This window comes from Aythya marila, assembly GCF_965140915.1.
Source record: "Aythya marila genome assembly, chromosome: 11".
In the NCBI taxonomy this organism is placed as follows: Eukaryota; Metazoa; Chordata; class Aves; order Anseriformes; family Anatidae; genus Aythya; species Aythya marila.
Genome location: NC_139052.1, coordinates 21,519,002 through 21,540,750, shown reverse-complemented (window position 1 = coordinate 21,540,750; position 21,749 = coordinate 21,519,002). Strand labels below are relative to the sequence as shown.

At 67.8% G+C, this 21,749-nt stretch overlaps 4 protein-coding genes across 5 annotated transcripts; 2 read left to right on the top strand and 2 right to left on the bottom strand.

Moving 5' to 3' along the window:
- Nucleotides 1-3,615: 3,615 nt before the first annotated feature.
- Nucleotides 3,616-5,154, top strand: LOC309882081 (uncharacterized protein). The gene is made up of 2 exons (XM_082768760.1): nucleotides 3,616-4,662; nucleotides 5,076-5,154. The coding sequence occupies exons 1-2, from the start codon at nucleotides 3,796-3,798 to the stop codon at nucleotides 5,136-5,138; spliced, it is 930 nt and encodes a 309-aa protein (XP_082624886.1). The 5' UTR covers nucleotides 3,616-3,795; the 3' UTR covers nucleotides 5,139-5,154.
- Nucleotides 5,155-6,483: 1,329 nt separating this feature from the next.
- LOC309882270 (gonadotropin-releasing hormone II receptor-like) lies at nucleotides 6,484-8,537 on the top strand (the record flags this gene model as incomplete). The annotated part of the gene is made up of 4 exons (XM_082769175.1): nucleotides 6,484-6,517; nucleotides 6,871-7,424; nucleotides 7,710-7,914; nucleotides 8,083-8,537. The coding sequence occupies 4 exons, from the start codon at nucleotides 6,484-6,486 to the stop codon at nucleotides 8,535-8,537; spliced, it is 1,248 nt and encodes a 415-aa protein (XP_082625301.1).
- Nucleotides 8,538-9,451: 914 nt separating this feature from the next.
- On the bottom strand, nucleotides 9,452-12,126 carry TMED3 (transmembrane p24 trafficking protein 3). Its single transcript, XM_082769099.1, has 3 exons — nucleotides 11,915-12,126; nucleotides 11,166-11,414; nucleotides 9,452-10,748 (listed from the first exon to the last, which is right to left on the bottom strand). The coding sequence occupies exons 1-3, from the start codon at nucleotides 12,053-12,055 to the stop codon at nucleotides 10,512-10,514; spliced, it is 627 nt and encodes a 208-aa protein (XP_082625225.1). The 5' UTR covers nucleotides 12,056-12,126; the 3' UTR covers nucleotides 9,452-10,511.
- A 383-nt stretch (nucleotides 12,127-12,509) lies between these two features.
- Nucleotides 12,510-17,619, bottom strand: ANKRD34C (ankyrin repeat domain 34C). 2 transcript variants are annotated; one of them, XM_082769097.1, is made up of 2 exons: nucleotides 17,377-17,619; nucleotides 12,510-15,517 (listed from the first exon to the last, which is right to left on the bottom strand). In XM_082769097.1, the coding sequence occupies exon 2, from the start codon at nucleotides 15,470-15,472 to the stop codon at nucleotides 13,898-13,900; it is 1,575 nt and encodes a 524-aa protein (XP_082625223.1). In that variant the 5' UTR covers nucleotides 15,473-15,517; nucleotides 17,377-17,619; the 3' UTR covers nucleotides 12,510-13,897. The 2 variants fall into 2 exon arrangements, with proteins under 2 accessions (XP_082625223.1, XP_082625224.1); XM_082769098.1 differs by lacking the exon at nucleotides 17,377-17,619 and adding an exon at nucleotides 16,209-16,336.
- Between the last annotated feature and the right edge of the window lie 4,130 nt (nucleotides 17,620-21,749).

Genomic DNA, 21,749 nt, shown 5'->3' with positions numbered 1-21,749 from the left:
GGGGGCAGGGACCCCCGTGGCCGTTGCTCCTGCCCCGGGAGGCCGGGCAGGGGCCGAGGGTTCCAAGCAGCAGGAGGGAAATGTCCCGGGGCCTGTGGCTGCTGCACAGCTCCAGGGCGGCTCCAGCGGGGTCACTGCTCCGAGGCTGCACAGCGGTGAGGACCAGGACCCCGAGACTGAGCCGGGGGTCCCGTGCAGCACCGAGGGGGTCTCCAAGGCCGGGCCATAGGAGGGTGACCCCCAGGCCCCTGTCCCCACGTCGGGAGCCTCCTGCAGCGCCAGGGGGGGCTCCATCACGGGGGGTGACCCCCACACCCCCATGCCGGGGGGCGAAGCGTCCCGCGGGGCCGGTGCCGGGGGGGGCTGGCAGCAGCCCAGGCCCTGGGGGCAGAGGGGGCAGTGGCGGGGGGCCGCCCCCCGCCGCCGGGCCAGCGCCTCCTCGCTGAGCCCCAGCAGGGCCGAGAGGTGGGCGATGTAGCGGATGGCGAGGCGCAGGGTCTCGATCTTGGTCAGGCTCTGCCCGGCGGGCGCCAGCGCGGGCGGCAGGTAGTGCCGCAGCCGGTGCAGCGCCTGCGCCAGCCGCCTCATCCGCAGCTTCTCCCGCTCGCTGGCGCTCTGGCGAGGGCCCCCGGGACCCCCGGCACCCTTCCTGCCCACGCGGCCCCCCCACCGCCCCAGCTCGGCCCCGCCGCATGGTCTCTGGCCCCGCAGGGGGCACGGGGAGGCGCTGGGGGGCTCCGCAGGCAGGGCTGGGGAGGCAGTGGTGAGGTTGCCGAGGCGGTGCCGGAGCAGGGCTCGTCCCGCCGGGGACTGCAGGCCCTGGGGCAGGAGTGGGGCCGGGGACCCGGCCATGGCTGGGGTCCTCTCTGCCGCCCGCGTCTGGGGGCACCCCGGCAGCCCCGGCTTTATGTGGGTCCGGGGTGCGAAGTGACACCTTGGTGGCCACCCGGAGGTGTCAAAACCTACAGAGTGCAGGCTGGGGCCGGACCGGGAGCCTGGGAAAGCCAGACCCATTTGTGGAGGTGTCAGTTCTGACTCCTCTGGCCCTTAATTGGCACTGCCCGGTGCTGGGAAGTGTGCAGGGACCAATTCACACGGTCGTGAGAGATGCTAACGTGCCGAGCAGCCCTGCCAGCGCCCGCACCGCCCGGTGCTGTGCTGCGAGGGGCAGCGGGGACTTGAACTTCTCCCGCAGGACACCCCCGGCATCCACCCCACTGCCCCTGCCCCTCTGCACTGCTCCCAGCTCTGAGCTCTGCGTGTCCTGGGGGCGCTTCCACCCCCAATGAGTGCCACGAGGGGCAGGAGGACGCAGGGGTGCCCAGCCAGGCGGGTGCCCAGCCAGTCTGGCAGCCCCGTGTGCCCCCTTCCTGGTCGAGGCTCCTGGCCCCCGGCCCCCAGCCCTGGCCGAGCTCCATCCCTGTGCCCTCACCACGGCTGCCCCGCAGCGCTGCGCTGGGGGGGGACCCCAGCTCCCCCAGGGAGGGGTCGTGGGCGCTGCCCCACGGGGGGGCTCTGACCCCGCGCCCAGCACTGCCGTGGCACAGCCGCGCTTCAGCACTTGTCTAAACACGGAGGGAAGTGGGAAGTGACTGCCCAGCGGGGCCGCAGAACTCATTACCCAGGAGCTCATCAGCTAATGAGAAACAGGAGGGGGTCTGGGAATGGGAGGGGAGCAGGCAGCGGGGGGAGAGCCACGCAGGGGGACGTGCAGGGAAGGGGCCGTGCCCCTGGCTGTGCCCATGGGTGCAGAGCCCTCTGCTGAGCACCCCTCTGCGCTCCTTGGGCCGGAGCCCCCCGCTCCCCCGAATGCCACAGACCTGCCCCAGCCCCAGCCCTGCGGCCGGGCTCTGGGCGGCTGAGCACGGAGAGGTGCTGTGAGCCCGTGTCGGCTGTGCCCTGGCACGCTCGGACCTTGGACGGGGCAGCAAAAGGGCATTTCCTCCAGCGAGGGCAGAGGGGTCAATGACATGAAGTCCCCCGCGTTCACCTTCTATTCCTGCAGCGTCTGCAGGGAGATAACTGCGCTTTTAGTGCCGGCGGTGCCAAGCTGGGGTGGTGCAGGCGATGGGAGGCGGTCACCTGGAGGGGCCTCGGGGTGCAGCAGGTGCCAGGGTGCCCTGTAGCAGGGTGCCCCTGAGGTGCTGGGCTGCTGGGGGTGCCCCGGGGTGCTCCGAGTGGCACCGGGGCTGGGCACGAGGTGAACTTGGTGCCGTGGGGATGGAGGGGGGGGAGCGCCTGTCCTGGCAGTGCTGGCACCGCCGAGTGCCTGGGCATGGTGGGACCTGCACAGTGTGGCTTTTATGGGGTGGAGATGTTCCTGCCCAGACCCTGCAGCTGCCTGGGGTCTGGCTCCGGGTCAGTGTGGTGAGGAGTGGGGAAACACAGGGACCAGCGGTGACCAGTCAGCAGGACTTACATTTATGTCATCGCCTCCATGCTGCTGCTTTTCCGAGGAAAATCTCATGACTTTCATGTGACCATTGGGAACCAGGAGCCTGCTGGTGACAGCGCTGCCTCACCCAGCCCCATCGCCAGCACTGCTCTGGGGAGGATCAGCCCCGTGCCCCGCTGCTGGCTCCATGCCCTGTGCCCGGCACTGTGCCCCCTGCATGGGGGCAGAGGGGCCTTGAACCCCAGTGTCTGGGGGCTGTGCACCCCCCGTGTCCGGGGCCATGCACACGGCTGCACCCCGTGCTGCTCACCCCAGTGCACGGCCAGGCTGTGCAGCCTGAGCTTCGGGGGCAGTGTGGCGGGGGGCTTGCAGCCCTCGCTGGGATGCAGCTCTCCCCCCTGTCTGCCCCGGGCTCTCTCCCTGATCTGTTTTCCTTCCCGCGGCAGTGCTGGGTTTCCCTGGAAACCTTTACACCCGCAGGGAGCGACCCCTGCACAGGGCCTGGGAACGCGGCGGGGGGCCCCCTCCCAGCCCCCGGAGCCCCCGCCAGTGGCCGGGACGGGGCTGCGTGTGCCGGGAAGGGCCAGGGACCCGCGGGGCCGTGCTCACTGCCACCACCCCTGGGTGCTGCTCCCGGCGGGTGGGGAGCAGCACCTGGAGACTGGGGGCTGGGACTGGGGGCTCAGAGCTGCTGCAGGGTCTGGGGGAGCAGGGAGGGGTGCGGGGAGCGGCACAGAGCCCCCACGCTGTCAGTCACAGCACCGGGGACTGCCGGGCACCAGCCCCTGGCAGGAGCTGAGCGGCTCTGCAGGCGTCAGGGCTCATTAGTGTGAGCATGTGAAATGCCATCAGCCAGGGCTGCGGGGACCTGGCCAAAGCCCTCTGCCGTGGCTGGCACTGGGGGGGGGGGAGCGGGGCCTGGCCCCCAGCCTGGCTGCTCACAGGGGAGGGGGGTGCAGGTGGGACGGTGCCTGGGGTGCTGTGCTGGGCACCGTGCTGCTTGGGGACGTGCTGGGGACATGGGGATGGGCTGGCCCTGGTGTGACTGCACCTGCACCCCCCTGGGGACCCCCCTGCAGACCCCACAGCGCACATTCTGCTGCTGCCAACCCCACTGCTGGCCCTGCTGCAGGGCCCATGGGGGTCCCAAGCTCACAAGGACTCCTCCAGCCGGTGCCAGTGCCGGTGCTGGGTGAGGGATGTCGGGGGGGTGGGCGGCACAGAGCAGCCTCACACCGCTGGGGTAAAATTCGTCACCCGCGTGTTCAAAGGCTGGCTGCGCTTGGCCCCCCCCCGGCCTTTGAAGTGCTGCCGACGCCGGCCATGGAGGTGCCACTTCACACCTCGGGCTCGGCATAAAGCCCAGGCACCGGGGGCCGCCGGCACTCGGCCCCGCAGCCATGGCTCGCCCCGCAGCCCCTGGCCTCCTGCTGCCCACCACGGCCTCGCTGCAGCGCTGGGGCCTCTCCGCAGCCCCGGAGCCCGAGGGCTACAGCAGCAGCTCGCCCGCGCCTTCGCCCGACTCCTGCGGCCTCTCGCCTCCCGCCGCCGCCCGGGGGCCTCGCCGCGGCTCCGCTGCCCCCCGCCCGCGGGGCGGCCCCGTGGGCAGGAAGGGTGCCGGGGGTCCCGGGGGCCCTCGCCAGAGCGCCAGCGAGCGGGAGAAGCTGCGGATGAGGCGGCTGGCGCAGGCGCTGCACCGGCTGCGGCACTACCTGCCGCCCGCGCTGGCGCCCGCCGGGCAGAGCCTGACCAAGATCGAGACCCTGCGCCTCGCCATCCGCTACATCGCCCACCTCTCGGCCCTGCTGGGGCTCAGCGAGGAGGCGCTGGCCCGGCGGCGGGGGGCGGCCCCCCGCCACTGCCCCCTCTGCCCCCAGGGCCTGGGCTGCTGCCAGCCCCCCCCGGCACCGGCCCCGCGGGACGCTTCGCCCCCCGGCATGGGGGTGTGGGGGTCACCCCCCGTGATGGCACTGCAGGAGGCTCCCGACGTGGGGACGGGGGCCTGGGGGTCACCCTCCTATGGCCCGGCCTTGGAGACCCCCCTGGCGCTGCACGGGGTTCCTGACATGGGGACGGGGGCCTGGCCGTCACCGCCCTACAGCCCCCCTGTGGGGACCCCTCCGGAGCTGCACGGGGCTCTCGTCTCCTCCTGGCTGCCCCTCCCTCACTGCGCAGGGGCAGGGACCCCGCCGGACCCCCCCAGCGACCCCATCCTGGACGCAGGGCTGATGCTGCCGGAGGCTGCGGATGCAGGGACAGCCACCCAGGTACGTGCACGGTCATGGGGCTGGGGTAAGCACGGATGGGCCCTGGCAGGGGGCTGGCACGGGACAGGGCACAGCCTCTCCGGTGGGCTTGGAGCACCCCTGAGGCAGTGTGGGGCTGGGGCTGGGGTCACAGCAGCGTGGTCAGGGATTGGGAACGGAGCCCTCGTCCCCTTTCCCTTGCAGCGGGTGCATGTGGGGCGCTCGGTGCCTTCCCCTGGTCCTGTCCTCCCCAGTGCCACCCTCCCCGTGTCTGTCGGAGACCCACCAGCAGGCACAGACCTGGGGCCAGGCTCCTGCAGGTCCCTGAGCGGTGCCCTCCTGGCGGCTGGGCTCTGCCAGCCCCTGTCCCCGCTGCCCCGACATCCCAGCCCTGCCCTGCTGGTCCCCATCTCACCCACGCTCTCTCCCCGCAGGACCTCTCCGCAGATCTCCTCTCTCTCCTGGAGGCTCTGCTGCCACCACAGCCCCAGGACTGACCAGGGCAAACCCCAGCTCCTCGGAGCCGGAGCCACGCAGCACCCGGACGCCTGTGACCTGGGGGGCTCAGGGGACGCGTGTCCCCCCTGGGACAGCTGGGAGGTGGGGGGGACGAGGCGCCTCGTGAGCCCGGATCCGTGCTGGCTGTGCCAGGCCGGCTGTGACTGTACATAAATAAACCCTTTTGCCCACCCTGTGTGTCGCCACGAGGCCGTTCCTGCAGCAGCTGCTGGGCATGGGATGGCTGCGACCTGCCCGGGCCAAGGTGCTGAGCCTGGGGCCAGGGGAGAAGGGCTGAGGTGGTGAAACTGCTGCTCCGGGGCGAGCCTTGGGGCATGGGCAGGAGCTCCAAGCACCACCATGGGGCCGGGGACCACCACACAGCTGCGGGCAGCATCTGGGAAAGCAATCGCTGGGAGGTATCAGGAGGGACACCTCCTGCTGCACGCCTGGCGGCACCATGGCTCCATCCCGGGGCTCCGTGAGGGCTGAGCATCGCTCACCCCCCGCACAGGGGGCTCGTGGGGCCCCCACACCACAGGGTTACACGGGGGGCTGGGGGCAGCAGCGAGGGAAGGGCTGGGGTGCCGCAGGGTGGGGGCTGCACGCCGGCAGGCAGGGCACCCCGCGGGTGGGGGGACCCCATGGCCATGGGGGGGTGCAGGGGGGTGCAGGGGGGCACAGGGGGGAGCAGGGGGCTCGGCCCCCTCCCAGCCCTGGCTCAGGGGTGTCTGGAGCTGGCGCTGGGGCCCTGGCCGGGACTGGCAGGCAGATGCTAACGTGCTCCGGGGTCTCTGGGGCAGGGGGTCTGCAGGGATAATGAGCCCCACTTAGCTGTGAAATGACTTGCTAATAACCCTAATTCCCTCTGCCGGGGGGGCACGAAGCCTTTGAGATGCAAAACGGCCACGTTCCCCTCCCCCAGGCTGCAGCCCCCGGGGGGGCTTTGTGGCCATGGGGACACGCTGTGGCTTTGGGGACACGCTCAGCCATGGGGACAGCCAGCCGCGTCTGTGCGCGTGCACCTCCGTGGGTGTGCATCTGAGCCCCTGTGCGTGTGCACGAGGGCTGTGCACGCCCGTGCCTGTGTGGGTGGCTGGTGGTGAAGGACCCAGACGTTCCACCTGGGCTGGCTACGTCAAGGAGCAACCCGAGCTGCCAAGGGCGTCCCGCTGAGCGGCTGCGTGGGGCCGGAGCGGAGGTGGCTGCGGGCTGCGGGCTGTGGGCTCTGAGCACCACGGTGCCTGCCCTGAGCCCTTCTCCCGGCCGCCTGCGGCTGAGCCGAGTGCCCATGCGGGACCCCCTGGAGCAGGGAGCCGGCGGCGTGTGAGCAGCAGCCCCGAGATGGCCGGGCAGGGGCCGGGCGCTGCGGCTGCAGGTGAGGGGCGTGGGGAGCGGGGAGCTGCACCCGGGGGTCCTGCGCTGGGCTGCCTGCGCCGGGAGGGATGCTGCAGGGTGGGGGCATGGGGTGGCAGGAGTGCCTTGGGGTGGGCAGGGGGCTGGGGCCAGCTGAGAGTGTCTGCCCGTGCCCTGCCTGCTGATGGCAGGGGTCCCAGATCTCTACAGGCTGTGGGGGGGTCTCCGGAGGCTTCCCGGAGCCCCCGGCTGCAGGGAGCAGCCGAAGGCAGGAGTGCACGGAGCTGGGGTGGGGGTCCTGGAGGGGACAGGGCCCTTCTGCCTCCTCCGGGACCCCCACCCCAGGCCCCGCTGCCTGTCTGCCTGTCGTGGCAGGAGGGCACCGGCCAGACGCAGGCCCCACGGTGGGGAACGGCAGCGCGGAGCCCCCCGGCAGCCCGACCCTCCCGGAGCAGGGCTGCGCCTGGAGTCCCCGCCCCGAGGGCGGCGAGGAGCCCCTGCGGCTGCCCACCTTCTCGCCGGCTGCCCAGGCCCGCGTGGCCGTCACCTTCGCCCTCTTCGCCCTCTCCGCCGGCTGCAACCTGGCGGTGCTGCGGGCGGCGGGGGGCCGGGGGGGCGCGCGGCGCTCCCACATCCGCCTGCTGCTGCGGCACCTGGCCGCGGCCGACCTGCTGGTGACGGTGGCGGTGATGCCGCTGGACGCCGTCTGGAACATCACGCTGCAGTGGCGGGCGGGCGACCTGGCCTGCCGCCTCCTCATGTACCTGCGGCTGCTGGCCATGTACGCCTCCGCCTTCGTCACCGTCGTCATCAGCCTGGACCGGCAGGCGGCCATCCTGCACCCCCTGGCCATCGCCCGTGCGCGCAGGAGGAACCGCGCCATGCTGCGTGCCGCCTGGCTGCTCAGCGCCGCGCTCTCCCTGCCGCAGGTGCCCGCCACGGAGCTCTGCTCCGGCCCCGCGCACCCCCTGCTCCGCTCCTGGGGTTCCCGGGGGGGTCCTGGGGAAGGGGCCAGGGTGGCGATGCCGTGAGCCCCTGGCACGGCAGCTGGGAAGGGCCGGAGGGGTTCGGGCACAGCAGGGTCTGACCCTGCCGCTCTGGTGCTCTGCAGCCCCGGGGCAGAATTGCCACGCGTTGCCTCGGGGAGGGGCAGGGTGTCTGTGCCCTCTGCAGCCCCCCGGGATGGCACCAAACCGCCTCTGCTCTGCCTCCAGCTCTTCCTCTTCCGCACCGTCACCCTCCAGCCCCCGCACAACTTCACCCAGTGCACCACGCGGGGCAGCTTCCCCCAGCGCTGGCACGAGACCCTCTACAACATGCTCAGCTTCACCTGCCTCTTCCTGCTGCCGCTGCTCATCATGGTCTGCTGCTACGCCCGCATCCTCCTGGAGATCTCCCGGCGCATGGGCTCCGGCCTCTGTGAGTGGGGGCTGGCGGGGCCTGGCTGCGGGAGCTCCGAGCAGCATCCCGGAGGTGAAGCCCAGGCCGGGGCTGTGTGGGGCCCTCCAGGCTCTGCTCGGTGCGCAGGTCCCTGGCCCTGGCCAGGTGTCTGAGCCCCCCGCTCAGGGGCCCCCTGCTGCGTTTCAGTCCCCTCCAGGGACGTGCCGTTGCGGTGCTCGGGGAACAACATCCCGCGGGCGCGGCTGCGCATGCTGAAGATGAGCCTGGTCATCGTCTCGTCCTTCATCCTCTGCTGGACCCCCTACTACCTGCTGGGGCTGTGGTACTGGTTCTGCCCGCGGGCCATGCAGAAGAAGGTCTCGCCGTCCCTCACCCACATCCTCTTCATCTTCGGCCTCTTCAACGCCTGCCTGGACCCCATCACCTACGGGCTCTTCACCATCCCCTTCCGGAGGGGCTGCGGCTGCCCCTGCGGGCACAGCCCTGAGCCCGAGCCGCCCTCCCCGGCCACGGGCTCCTTCCGCTGCTCGGCCTCGTCCCTGTGGGCCCGGCGGGGAGCTGGGGGTGCGCAGGGGCAGCAGGTACCTGCCGGGCCGGGGCTGCCCGCTGGGGCTGGCTCCTGCCAGAGCAGCGCCCTGTGAGCCGGGGCTGTCCCGGCGCTGTGCAGATCCCCAGGGGGCTCTGGAGAGGGGACCCGCGATGGCACAACAGCGAGCACAAGTGATGGGGGCTCTGCAGCTCTGCTCCTGTGCCCCAAAGCACCTCTGCAAGTGGTGGGGCAGAGCTGGTCCTGTGGCTGGCTGGGCACGAGGGCACCCAGGTCTCCTCCGCCCTCCCTGTGCCCGTTAAGCCTTGTGCTGGGGCAGGACGCAGCAATAAAGCTCCCCGTGGCCGACTCGTGCGCTGCCTGCATCCATCTGCAGCTCGGGCTGTGCTGGGGCTGCCAGGTCACGGGGCTGGGGCTGGGCTGTGCAGGGACCCCCGCTGCTGTCCCCGAGGGCACCCGGCCTGGAGCTGCTCCTGTCCCCACAGCAGAGCCCCTGGGGACACCCCCGCTGACGGGGAGGCAGCTTCAGGGATGTCTGCGGGTGGGACGGGGCTGGTGCTGCTCCCCCTGCAGCTGCTGGGGGCTGCTCGCCCCAGGCAGAGCCCCAGCCTTGTGCCCGCTGCTGGGAACGGGAGCTGGGCTCCTGCCCAAGGGCGTTGCGAGGCACAGGAGCCCAGCAGCTCCCGGCTCTGTGGCTCAGCTCCAAGGCCAGCGCGGCCGCCGGGGCCAGGGATGGCTGGAGACGTGGCTGTGCCACCTCGCTCCCGTGGGGTGGGGGCTGCTGCTACAGCCCCCGGTGTGAGCTGTGCCTGGGGCCTCTGTGAGGGTGGGGGCTGCCGGCAGATCCCAGCACAGGGCTGGCAGGTCCCCCCCAGTCTGACACCCGGACCCGTGCTGGGAGCGCATTCACCAGGTCCTGGAGTTGTTGCTGGGCCAGCCTGTGCAGGCAGGGACGGTGGCCGTGAGCGCCAGGACGTGGGAGCAGTGCCCAGAAACAGCAGCAGGAAGCACAGTCGCATGGTTTATTATGAAGTGGCAAAGGGGAACGACAGTGGTGCTGATCTCCCGTGGGTCTGGCAGGAGCTGCTGGAGGGGCTGGGGACGGCTGGGTGCTGCAGCCAGCCCCACTGCTGCTGGGGGCTGCAGGGAGCGGGGCTGCTGGGGGCTTCCTTGGCTGGGACAAAGCAGAGCTGTGCCCACCCCTGCTGCCTCGCACGGTGCAATGAACCCACCCAACTTGCCCCCCGACAGCCTCTGCAAGGTGGCTGGGAAGGGGAGAGGCTGTGGGTCTCAGCACAAGTCCCTGGCACACACTCATGTAAGGATGCCAATGTTTCCTGTGGCGTACATCACCTGCGCGTGTGGCAGAAAAGGGCCTGGGAAATGCTGCATCGCGAGAACCGTGAAAGCAAATGAAACAACCGAGCAAAAAGCCCCTGCTGAAACCTCACCTCCCTTTTCTGAGCCAGCCAGGGTCTCCTGGGACCCTGCTCCCAGCCTCGGGCGGTGCTGCAGCGTGCTCCAGGGGAAAGCTGCCCGCAGCGGACACAGAGGGGAGCTGTGCGCACGCAGCCGCTCCGCCCGCCTCGCATGGATGCTGCAGCCCCTGGGCAGCACGGGGGGCTGGGGGAGCACCCAGGAGGGGGGTGCTGGGGGCTCTGCTGGGGGCACAGCTCCCTGCCCTGCGCTCTGCTGGGTGCCTGTGGCCGTGTGACTGCACCCTGCGGTCACACCTGGCACGGACACGGGAGCAGAGCCTTGGTGCAGAGCTCAAAGCCCTGGGAGAGCCGGGGAGCGGGGCAGGGCACGGAGGGGCAGCGGGCAGGGGGGGCGGCAGCAAAGCGGGAGGTGCTGCTGGTGGGGTTTGTGTGGGGGGGGCTGGTGCTCAGGTGGCCGTTCTCCATCCAGCTCAGCAGTCACGTCACCAACCTCTGCTCCGTCCCCAGCCACGTCCCCATGGCAGCACCCTGCGAAAAGCAGCGGTCAAGCGTGACCCAGGGGAACGCTGTCTGCCCGCTCCCTCCTGCCCCCCCCCTCCTGCAGTTTGGGCATGGGCACAGCTTCGGCATTAGGTGCCAGCTCCGCCGCCGCCTGGTCTCTTCTCGGTGAAGAAGCTTTTGAGCAGCATCACTTGCCCAATGCTGACCACAAAGAGGATGATGGTTTCCCCCACCGACCAGTAGGAGACCCGGCCGTTGAGGTCTTCGGCTCTGCTCCGGTCCTGCGCTTCCCGCAGCCGGTAGTGGGTCTGGGAGTCTATCACCGCGTTCAGAGCCTCGTGGATGGTGACGCAGGCAGACTCCATCTGGGGGGACAAGCACACGCTGCTGCTCGCGGGGCACCACACAGCCCAGCCCAAGGACCGTGCTCGGGCAGCGGGGACAGGCAGCAGTTCCCTGCATGGCCGGGTCTCTGCCAGCCCCTGCCCCAGCGCCTGCCTGGAGCTGCAGGGCACAACAGAGAGCCCTGCCCCGTGTCTGGGCTCAGGGAAGGGCCCTCAGTCTCATCCTGCTCAGCCGGCACAGCAGCTGTGCTCGTGCCAGCAGGAGGAGGATGTGGCTGGCACACCGCAGGGGTGGTTGGTGGGCGGTTGGCACTTCTGCATTTGGCGGAGGGGAAGGGGGCGAGCCCGGTCCTGCGGGGCTGTGCCGTTTAGCCGCCAGCAGGAGCTGCAGCAGCTCCGTCCTCCTGCCGCCAGAAGCAGCCACGTCGCCCAACGCACCTGTGTCAAGGCGGTGACGCGGCTGCTCATGTCGGGCAGGATGGGCGGCTCGTCGCCCACCTGCAGGTTGAAGTAGACGGTTTTGTGGGAGAAGGTGGAGAACTCGTTGCTGAAGCAGAAGGTGTAGATGCCCTTGACTTCGGTGTGGTGTGGGAAACTGTCATACTGCTTCTTGGTCTCCCTGTAGATCGTCCTGCCATTGGGGTCCTCCACGTAGCAGTCCACATCGTAGTGCCCTCCGGTGATCACCTGCGCAAGGAGATGCTGGTGGCACCTGCCGAGCCTCCGGAGGATCCCTGCGCCCCGCACGGAGCAGCGCTGTCCTGCCACGTGCCCATAGCACGGCCATGCCCTCAGCAGCACAGGCACCATGCCCACGGCTGCACACTGCAGGTGGGGGCCCAGGCCCGGGGAGGTTCTGCCCCACGGTGCCCAGGGCTCAGGTGGGGCTCCTGGGCAGGGGGACAGCCCCTGCCACTGCTCTGGGGGCTGCTGCAGCCCGTGCAGGTCCATCCTGGCTCTGCCAAACAGCTCCAGGGCAGGCGGTGCTGGGCAGGGCTCAGGGCAGGGAATGGCCCCCAGAGCGGTGCAGGGGGAGCAGGGGCTGCATGGGAGAGGTGCGGGGGCAGCCCTGGCTGGGGCTTGGCGGGATGCGGGCAGGGGCATGGGCAGGGACGGGGGGAGACGGGTAGGGGCAGGGTAGGGGCAGGGTAGGGGCAGGGTCCCGGAGCAGGGTGCCGGGGCAGTACCTGGTAATCCAGCGTGAACTTGAGGCCCCTCTCCATGTCCTGGTGGAAGCAGTGCTTGTCGCTGTCGGGCAGCTCGAAGGTGAGCTCGGTGCCACTCGCCCGCAGCGCGCCCAGCAGCAGGGCCAGCGCCCAGCCCCGCATCCTGCCCGCTGCGCACCGCTCCCGGCCCCGCAGCGCCCCGCAGCACCCCGCAGCACCCCGCAGCACCCCGCAGCACCCCGCAGCGCTCCCGGCCCCGCTCCCGCTCCCGGCCCCGCTCCGCCCGCGGGCCGCCCAGCCCTGACGTGGCAGCGGCTCCGGCCCGGCCCCGGCCCCGGCGCTCTTCCGGACGGGAGGCGGCGGCTCCGCGGGGATCGGGGGGGCCCGGGAGGGCTCCGGGAGGCTCCGTGGGGAGAGAAGGGGAAGGGCGAGGAGCGGCCGCGGGGCAGGGGCAGCGCTGGTGCCGAGCGAGCGGCGGCACGGCCAGCCCGAGCCCGCACCCGGAGCCAGCCCCGCACCGCGCCTCGGTGCCCTGGATGCGCCCGCGGGGCCGCCCGGCACCCGCCCGGCTGCAGCGCACGGAATGCAGGACGCTCGGAACGGCTGAGCTGCGGTTTGCAGGCACCATTGTTTCATTGTTCTCTCAGACCAGCGGCAAATGACATTAAATAGTACTTTAAAAAAAAAAAAAAAACAAACCCAAACACACCACAAAACATCAGAATATTTAGAAACGAAGGCTATGGGATTTAAAATTCCACAGCCTAAAATATAAGACAAACTTCATTGATATAGGTAAAATACGCCTGGAATTCAATCTGTAAGACATTTGACAGACAGAAAGTGTAAACTTTAAGGCTGTAAAAATATAAGCCCACCTTTGCTCTAAATAGCATATTTAAATCTAAAATGCACTTTCGGGGAACATTCTTGTGCAGATAGAACCAGAACACGACGCTGCTGTGTGCAGGACCTGTGCAAAGTTTTGCAACAGCCCGGAGAAGGACCGCTAATGCCCCGGGTAAGGAACCAGCTCGTCCCGCGGGGTGGAGGTGGCGACACAATCGTGCCCCAGCCCGGCATGCGGGGCCGTGTCCCTGCGTCCGCTTCACCCCAAAGGACCGTGGTGGCAGCGGGGTCGGCAGGAGAGGGGCATCCTGGCTGTGGCTGCCTGCGGCCGGCACGAAGCCCTGGTGCTCGCCACGTGCCATCCTCGGCACCCGCGCTCCCCTGGGGGAAGCTTCCCGCAGGGACAAGCCGGGACGTCAGTGCTCGGAGTTGCTCAGTGTGGTGGGAACTGCCCCTGCGCCTTGGTGGCTCTCAAGATGCTGAGGCAAATCCGTCCTGGTGGCAGGCCCGCTGAAGACTCTGGGTTGCACCAGCAACAGATTAAGCTCAGCCTCCGGCGTTTCAAAGTGCTCGGAAATCTCTGAGGCAGGAATTGTCTCCCTTCTCCGGCACAGTGAGGGTAAAAATACATTCAATTGCTAAGGAGGGTTATTTCTGCTCTTCCAACCTCTTGCAGCATTAAGCTCCTTCCTGGTAGGCACTTCACAAATACATCAGCCCCCGGCTCCCTGGCGTGGGGCTCCCAGACCGGTTTCTGTATTAGAATGAGTGGGATGGAAGAAAAACGGATCATAAATAATCAGGAATAAATAAACTGCAGCCAGGAGCCTTTGTGTGAAGCCTGACTCTGCATCTGAGATGTTCTGGGATCGGATTTCTCAGATAGTTAGTCTTGGGGGAAAGTCCAGAAATGAGTTATCAGTACATGACAGATGCTTCAGATGCTTGGGCTCGATTCCTTGCTGCCTGCGACTCCTGGCTCTCGGCAGCTCTGGGAAGCAGCACGAGACCCTCCTCGCTCAGCCCCTGGGCACGGGGCTGAACACCCAGGGCTGCCAGCACTTCCCCACGGCCGCTCTGTTCAGGAACCATCATTTATGTTTCTACAGAGAGCACATACTTAGTAAATTTTCTGGGAAATCGACCGTGACTCAGCTACTGGGCCACTATTTCCTCAAAATCAGAGAGCTGCCTCATCTGCTCCACCTGCATGGAGTGTCTCCGGAGAAGCTTCTTTTTGGTTCTCAGGTCACCCCGCTTGGGTGAGCTGGGAGCGATGGGCACCAGGGACTTCAAGCCAGCAGCAAGCAGGGAGGAAGGTTTGCTGCTGGAGCCAATGTCAGGGATGGGGGGGTTGGGGTTCACATTCAGAGGGGGCAGGTACCCCGGCCGGGTATGAGAGATGTGGTCTAGCAGCAGGGTCCCGGACCCTCGCCGCTCCAGGAGGTTGGGCGGCCGGCGCCGGGCAGCCACGGGGGACGTGCTGGCGAGGCTGTCCAGGGCCTCCCGCGAGCTGTTGAGCAGGGCCAGGTGGGACCCGTTCAGCTTCCTCCTCTCCGAGGCCACCTTCCCCACCTCCGCCAGGCCCGCACCATCATCGCAGTCGTGGTGCTCGATGCTCAGCCTCCGCCAGTGCAGCGCCTCCATCGCCGCCGGGCCCGCGGAGCCGCCGCTCTCCAGCTGTTCGGGCACCGTGCTGCGGCGGGGCAGGCGCTGGGGGCCGGCCGGACCCTTCTCGTAGCCCACCTTCCTGGAGACCGGCCCCGAGGCCGACGGCGTCCTCAGAGCCTGCTCGTCCACCAGAGGGAAGAGAGACGCGTCTTTGCTCTTGCTGCTGTTGCTCCGGGCGAGGGGAGCCTTTTTGGAGAAGGAGAGCTCACCGATGCCCATGATGACTTCGTCGTCCGTGCGCACCCGCTGCTCCTCGTGGTGCGCGGCGGCGGCCAGCACCGAGGGCGCGACCAGCCCCCAGGGCTCGGACTGCAGCCGCTTCAGCTGGGGCAGCCGCGCTCTCTTGGCAGCGCCGCTTTTCCTCCCAGGGGAGGGCGGCTCAGGGGTGGCCTTGGCAGGGGGATTGTCCCCGGGCTGGGTCGAGTGCGGCCCGAAGGCACCGTCCTCCTTCTCAGCGGGCGGGGGGGACGGGACGGCTGCTGTCAGGCTGAGGCTGGGGGCTGCCGTGCACGCCTCGGGGGGGGCCCCGTCCTTGAACTCCAGCGAGGGGGGCACGTTCAGGTACTGCTTGGTGGCCTTGGTGCCGGTGGCCGACTTGTCCATGGTGATGATGATCACCTCCTTCCCTTTCGCCCTGCAGGCGTTCAGGAGGTGCTGCAGCACGGCCTTGTCGTCCGCGTTGATGGCGTGGACCAGCGCGGAGGCTCCGGAGTGGTCCTCCAGGCTGGGGTCGGCCCCGTTCTCCAGCAGCAGGGACACCACCTCTCCCCCGGCGCCTCGGATGCAGGCGTGCATGAGGGCCGTTTTCCCAGACTTGTCCTGGATGTTGGGGTCGGCTCTGTTGTCCAGCAGGTACTTCACCATCTTGGCCTTGCTGATGCTCTGCTGGTCAACGTGCTTGGTGATGCAGGCCACCATCAGGGCGGTCTCCCCTTTCTCGTTGCTCTCGTTGATGTAAGCCCCCCCTTCCAGCAGCAGCCTGGTCAGCCGGAGCCGGCCAAGCCACACGGCCTTCAGGAGGGAGTTCCCCCCCATCTGCAGCACCGTCACCTCGTCCATGGCACCCGCTGCTCACTGGCAGGGAACGGCAGCGTCAGCCGGTATCTGGGAATGCAACCGGGATGGAGAGGTGAGGCTGGTGCCTCCGCCACGGCCCTCGCCCCAGCCCTGCCTCCCTCCCCTGGGTGCCGCGCTCCCAGCGCTGCTCTGCCTCCCGTGGCTGCCCCCCCCATGCATTTTCCCAGATCAAAAGAGATTTTGATTAGATATGATAAAGGAATTTTGTCCCACAAGGGCGCTGAGGCGCTGGCACAGGCTGCTCAGGGGAGCTGTGGATGCCCCATCCCTGGAGGTGTTTGGGGCCAGGCTGGATGGGGCAGGGGGCAGCCTGGGCTGGTGGGAGGTGTCCCTGCCCATGGCAGGGGGCTGGAATTGGATGATCTTTAAGGTCCCTTCCAACCCAAACAGTGCTGTGATTCCCTGGCCATCTCCTGCTGCCTGCTGAGGTTGCTGGGTTGCAAGGGGGACTGCAGCAGGAGGAAAAGCCTCCCCTCCTCTGGGACCTCCTGGAGAGAAAGAGCGGCTTTGTGGCAGCTGGGAGATGCATTGGCCCAGCCTTCTCACACCCCTACAAGGCTTTTACTTTATGACATCAATCCACTCTCGGTAATCTGATGTTAGGATTTATGATATTTTTCCAAGAAGCCCCACCAGGCACAGGGTCTCCGGCCTTATTCTGCTTTAGGCGTGTGCCCTCAGCGCCCCAATCAGCCTCAATTGCCCTGACCAGCCTCACCTGGGACTGCACCCACGGCCTCTGCCCGGGCTGGGGGCTCTATTTAAATGCAGGCCAAGAGGCTTGGGGCTGGTTTGAGTGTGTGGGTGCCCAAGGCTGCGTCCAGCCCCGTCAGGCTGGGGTTGTTCATCGGCCTCCCCTTGTGGTCTGATTTGTCGCCTTGCCTTGGCCCGCTGCTCTGTGTTGGTGGGACCTGTCACCAGCCTGTCCCTGCTGATGTGCTCTCCCCACCTGGCTGCGCGATGGTTGCCTGCTGCTGACGGCTGGCCGCCCCTCCTGGAGCTGCTCTGCTCTTGCTGCCCCTGGCAATGCAACTCTCAGCTCATCTTGCCTCGCTCTTTTCCAGCTCTACTTCTCCAACAGCCATGCTGGCGTTTGCCTGGATGCAGCCGATTTCCTCGAGTGCCAGAGAAATCAGAACGGTCCCGATGCTGCTGTGGTTTCTGCAGTGTCTCAGAGGTCCCTCAGGCTGCAAGGCAGAGCCTGCTGGAGGCTGCGAGCATCTCCTGCGGCTTCTCGAGCTGAGGCTGTGATCTTTGCTTCCTCGCTGCTGAAGGAAATTTTAAGCAGCCGCTGTCATGCTGTCTGCAACCCTGTGCTGCTTCGTGGTGCTGTGAGCTGCTTGTGCAGGAGAGTGCTGTAGGAGAGCAGCTCCACTCGTGGCAGGACTGGCTCAAGAGGCTCAACGGGCACGGTCTCTTCTGGAAAGTGCTTCCCTGACTGCCTGGCACGGGCTGGCTCCGGGAAATTCAGCCGGGCAAGGCTCCTGCGTGCTGCCCCACTGCCACCGCCCAGGATCTGGGTGCCTCCTGGCCCTGTGCCTGCCTCCTGGAGGAGCAGCACCCGCAGCTCTGCGACCCGCTGGGCTCCGTGCACGAGGCACAAGCGGCGGCTCGGAGCTCTGCTGGAAGGGGCAGCAAACGCCCGGCCCCGCGGGAACGTCGGAGGCACGGGGACCCTGCCGCCTGCGAGCCCCCCCCCCCGCTGCCCCTCCCTGGCCGCGCAGCCGGCGGCAGCTCCCAGCCCTCCCGTGCCCACCCGGTGCCCCCCAGGGGCCGCCAGCCCGCAGCTCACCGGCCGTCCCCGGAGCCTCCCCGGCGGAGGATGCGCGGCCCCGGCCCGGTAAGTGCCGCGCCCCCAGCCCCACCCGGGTGCCCGCAGCTCTCACCTCCATCCCCCTCGTCCCGGCCGCCGGCGGGACCCGTGCCGGTGCCTCGGCCCCCCCCCGCCGTCCCGGGGGCCAGCAGGACGGACCGGGGGTGCGGGGGGCTCCTTCCCCTCCCTCCCCTCGCGGCGGGGCTCCCCCGGCGCCGCTCGGTGCTGCGGGCACCGGGCAGAGCCCCCCGGGAGGGGCCGGCCCCCGCCGCCCGGTGCCCCCCGCCCGCTCCGTGCGCCCCGGGCGGCTGCGGCACCGCCGCCGTGCCCGCTGCTCCCGGCCGTGCCCGGCCGCACCGGGGCTGCGCGGGGAGGAGGCGGGGGGCGGCGCGTCCGCCCCCGGCTGGCTGCGGGGAGCGGCGGGGAGGGGGGGCGAGAACGGGCGGGCGTCCTGCCGGCCGCCTCCGCGCGTGGCCGTGGGCGAGGCGCGTGGCCGGGTGCCCCCGGCCGGGTGCGGAGCCCCGGGGGTCCGCGTGCGCGCACGCCGGGTGCGCCCGTCCCGGGGTGGGGGCGATGCGGGCAGCGCCGTGAGAGGGTCCCCGGGGGTGTGCGTGTGCCCCCGGTGCGGCTCTGTCCCGGCACGCGTGGGCACAGCGCCGGGGGGGCTGCGTGCGGGGTGCGCGGCTCTGCCCCGCGTGTGCCACGGTGCCCGGCGCCACTGAGGGCAGCCCAGCAGGGAGAGGAGAGGGCTCCCCGGGGGGGGCTGTGCTGCCCCCCGCCGTGGGGGCTAGCAGGGCTCGGGGGGGCGCAGCCAGGAGCAAATTGGGCAGAGCCCACGGCTGGACCTGCCTTGGGTGGGGTTGGGCTGAGCCCCCCGAGCTCCACCTGACAGAAATGTAAATGTGACCCCGGGGTCTGCGTGCGCAGGGGGCTGCCCAAGTGCTGTGTTGCAGGGGGAAGCCAGAGGCCGTGTGGTGCCTCCGAGGGCAGAGCCTCCCCTCGGGGTCCAGCCAGAAGCTACCACGACCCTCTGCTGTCACAGGGGCAGAAGTCCCCGGTCCTTGAATCTCATCCAGGCAGAGAACCGCTTTCCTGCAGCCTCCAGCCCGTCTTGCTCAGCTGAGAAGCTTGGCTCTTCAGGAGCAGTCCCAGCAGAAACAGGTAATTGGCTACAAGGTGGGGAAAAATGGTCATAAATGCGTGATAAACACAACGTGGCACATGACTCTGTAATTTAGCAGGCTACTGCTGCCTGTAGTGGTATTTATCATAGCACTCTCCCTGAAACTAGATTAACATTAAGGGAAATTCTCTCGTGATTACTAAAATATAACCTAAAATTGTAGCCTTCTTTGGTAAAAGATGATAATAACAATAATAATCAGAGCCAGCAGAAAAATGAAGTAGGTCTTATTACGTTAGCAAGCGTTTAGGAAAACTTTATGGCAGCTTCTTTATTAAATCAAGTAAAGCAAAGACTTCTCGGTAACTTGCTAAATTGCCCATATAAGCTCTGAAAATGTAACTGTTTGTCCATTCATTTTCACAGATGCACGCACAGCAGATTATTTGTAGCAAGGCTCTACATGCAGAACAGATTTAGAATCACAGAAGTTGCCTTGGCAGGATGAGAGCTCTCCCCAGGAGTGTGGGTTTGTTCTCCCTTCTGCTCCCCATGGCAGCGCTGCAGCTCCCAGGCTGGACCAAGAGGAAAGGCGCCCACCTGCCCCGGTGATTCCAGAGCTAAGGGCAGCGAGGTACAGCCACAACGGGGGAGAGAGGGTCTGGGACCTCAGATGTGATGGGAGTGGGCGCCTGCATAAGGGCAGGGCGATGTGACAGACCAAGGCTGTCCCCTGGGGCAAGGTGCCCCTGCGGAGGGGCCTGGGCTGGTGGCCTCATCCAGCTCCTGGCGGTGGTGTGCCCCGGGCTGGTCGCACCCCACAATGTGTCCACTGAGAGGTTTGGGGGGGCTGCTTCAAAGGGAGGGGCTGCTGCGTTTCCAGTGTGTAGCATTGGCTGCTGCATGGAGAGCTGGCCGTGCTGTGCAGAGGGCTGTGAGACACGGTGAGTGGCGTGTGACATCCCCCAGGCTCTAATTATTGCTCCCAGTAGCTCTCCTCTCTGTTAGGTGTCAGCAGCAAGAGCTGAGGAGCCGGCACCCCCTGTCTGCACGGGACTCTTGCCCAGCCCTGTCCTGGTGCATGGTGACGCCGGCTCCATCTGCATGTGGGTTTCCAGCCCTGAGGAGCTGCTGGCGGGCTGCCCACGGGGCGTTTTGGGTTGGGGCTGGGTGTGGGTAGTGCTGGCAGGGCTGTGTGCATGGGCCAGACCGCTCGGATCACACCAGGGATGCCCCACGGATGGGGCTCAAGTGTCCATCGTAGCCCACTCCATTTCCACACCAAGCGTTTGCCTCCTGCTTCCTGTTTTGTTGAATAATTCATAACGAGTGATTAATGGAGATATGCCTTCCCTGTTCACACATTATCACAGGTTGCATTTTCTCAGCACTATTAGTTATTCAGAACGATTTGCTGAGTAATGCCCGAGCTCCTCGGGCCGCAGTGCCCTCCCTGGTGATGGGGTGGGGGGCGCGGGGGGCTCCCGGCTGCACCCACCTGCTCGGGGCCAGGTAAGCAGCACTGCGTGCCCAGTGCCAGGTCACCGGGCTGGGAGCGCAAGGCCCAGTTGGCTGGACATACAGACAGGTGTGCCTCCAGCAGGAGATGTGGGTTAAACGGGTGGTTGTTTACACAGCAGAGTTGTGAATATTCCTGCGCCTTCCCTGGTTTAACACAAACACAAAGGGGTTTGGCTGAACCAAGGGGTTCGTAGAGATGCCTGGAAAGTGCTCTGTCATTGCAGCTTTAACCCACCCTGTCCTTCTGGGCTGAGCATTTTGAAGTCACCTCTGCTGCTGGAGCATCAGTGTGGCTCGCTCACAGCTCTCTGCTCGCACAGATCAAGCAGTGCTGTCCGAGAGCCCCCGGGGGGCTGACAGAGGAGGGAGGGCAGAGCTTTGCCTGAGCTGCCAGGGCCAGCTCATCCTGCAGCTTCGTGCTGCTGGCAGCGAGCATGGGGCTGTCCAGGAACTGCTGCCAGGGGCCATCTGGGGGAGGCTGGGTCGTCCCAGAGAGGGGATTGGGGCCAGATCCTTGCTTCAGCCTCCTCCATCCAGCATCCCGGGGGTGCCATGGCAACGGGGCCGGCAGCGATGGTTGCAGGGGGAGAAGCTGAAACTCTGGTGCAGGGGCTGGATGTGGCCCTGGGACAGGCTGCACAGAGCGGGGGGCTCGGCTGGAAGTGCTGGGGGGAGGTCTGGGGCCTGGGCTGGGGTTGGAGAGGACAGAGCTGAGCCCAGCAGGATCCTGCCCCCAGGCACTCCAGGAGGGCCCTGAGTGCTGCCCATGAAGATGCTCTGGCGAGGGGCTGGGTGGGCACCTGTGCCCTGTGAAGCCACCGGCAGCACGGCAGGGCACGCGCTGTGCCGCAGGAGAGGACAGCAGAGCCGCTGGGTGCTCGCTGGGCTGCTCCAGCCACCTCGCTGCAGACAAGCGGGCAGCTCTGGTCAGTTTATTGCAGCTCTCGGATGCTATAATTAGAGCCTGGCCTGGGAGGAGGGACCTGCTGTCAGCTGCTTAGGGCCTGTGACGGGACATCTGGCGTGTCTGGTGCTGCTGTGGTCTCTGGCGCACTTGTTCCAGGGCTGCAGTGCTGCTCCGGGAGGCCAGAGCTGTGAGCGCAGGATGGATGCGGAGTGGCAAGGGGTGGCCACAGCTCCGAGTGCTTCTGGGGCCGTGGGGGGAGCTGCAGTGCACGCAGTGGGTGCCTGGTCAGAGCCCAGCCCATCTCTTGGGGTAGGGGCTCCTCCTGGCACAGCGGCTCCCCGGCCCTGCGCAGCCCACCCCGGGTGTGGGGGCTGCCGGGGGACGCGGGGACAAGGTGCGCAGCCTCGCCTCTGCCGGCGGGCTTGGCTAAATGCAGACCGTCTCCCTGGGGACGGCACGGCGCTGGCTCTATTTTGGGTGCTCTTGCAGAACAGCTGGTGATCATCCCTTACACCGCGCGGAGATGGCTGCGCACGGCTATTTCTGCCAGCTCATCCACGCACGGCAGCTTTTTATAAACACGCTCGCCCTGCAGGGACGGACGCAGATGCTGGAGGCAGCGGTCGGTGCTGGCGTCTCGCAGAGCACCACCTCTGCCCTGAACGCTGCTCCTGCCCTGCTGGGGCACGGCCGCAGTGCAGGATGTGTCCCCTGGCCCACAGGGCTCAGTGGGGCACAGAGCCCGGGGCTGCCTCGGGCACGTGGGGGTCTGGGGGCTCTGGGGAGCTGTCCTGGTGCAGGGACCGTGGGGACACTGCATGGTCACTGCCCGGCTGGTCCTGGCTCAGGAGGGCAGCAGCTCGCCCTTACCCTGGGGCACCAGGAACGGGGGAGC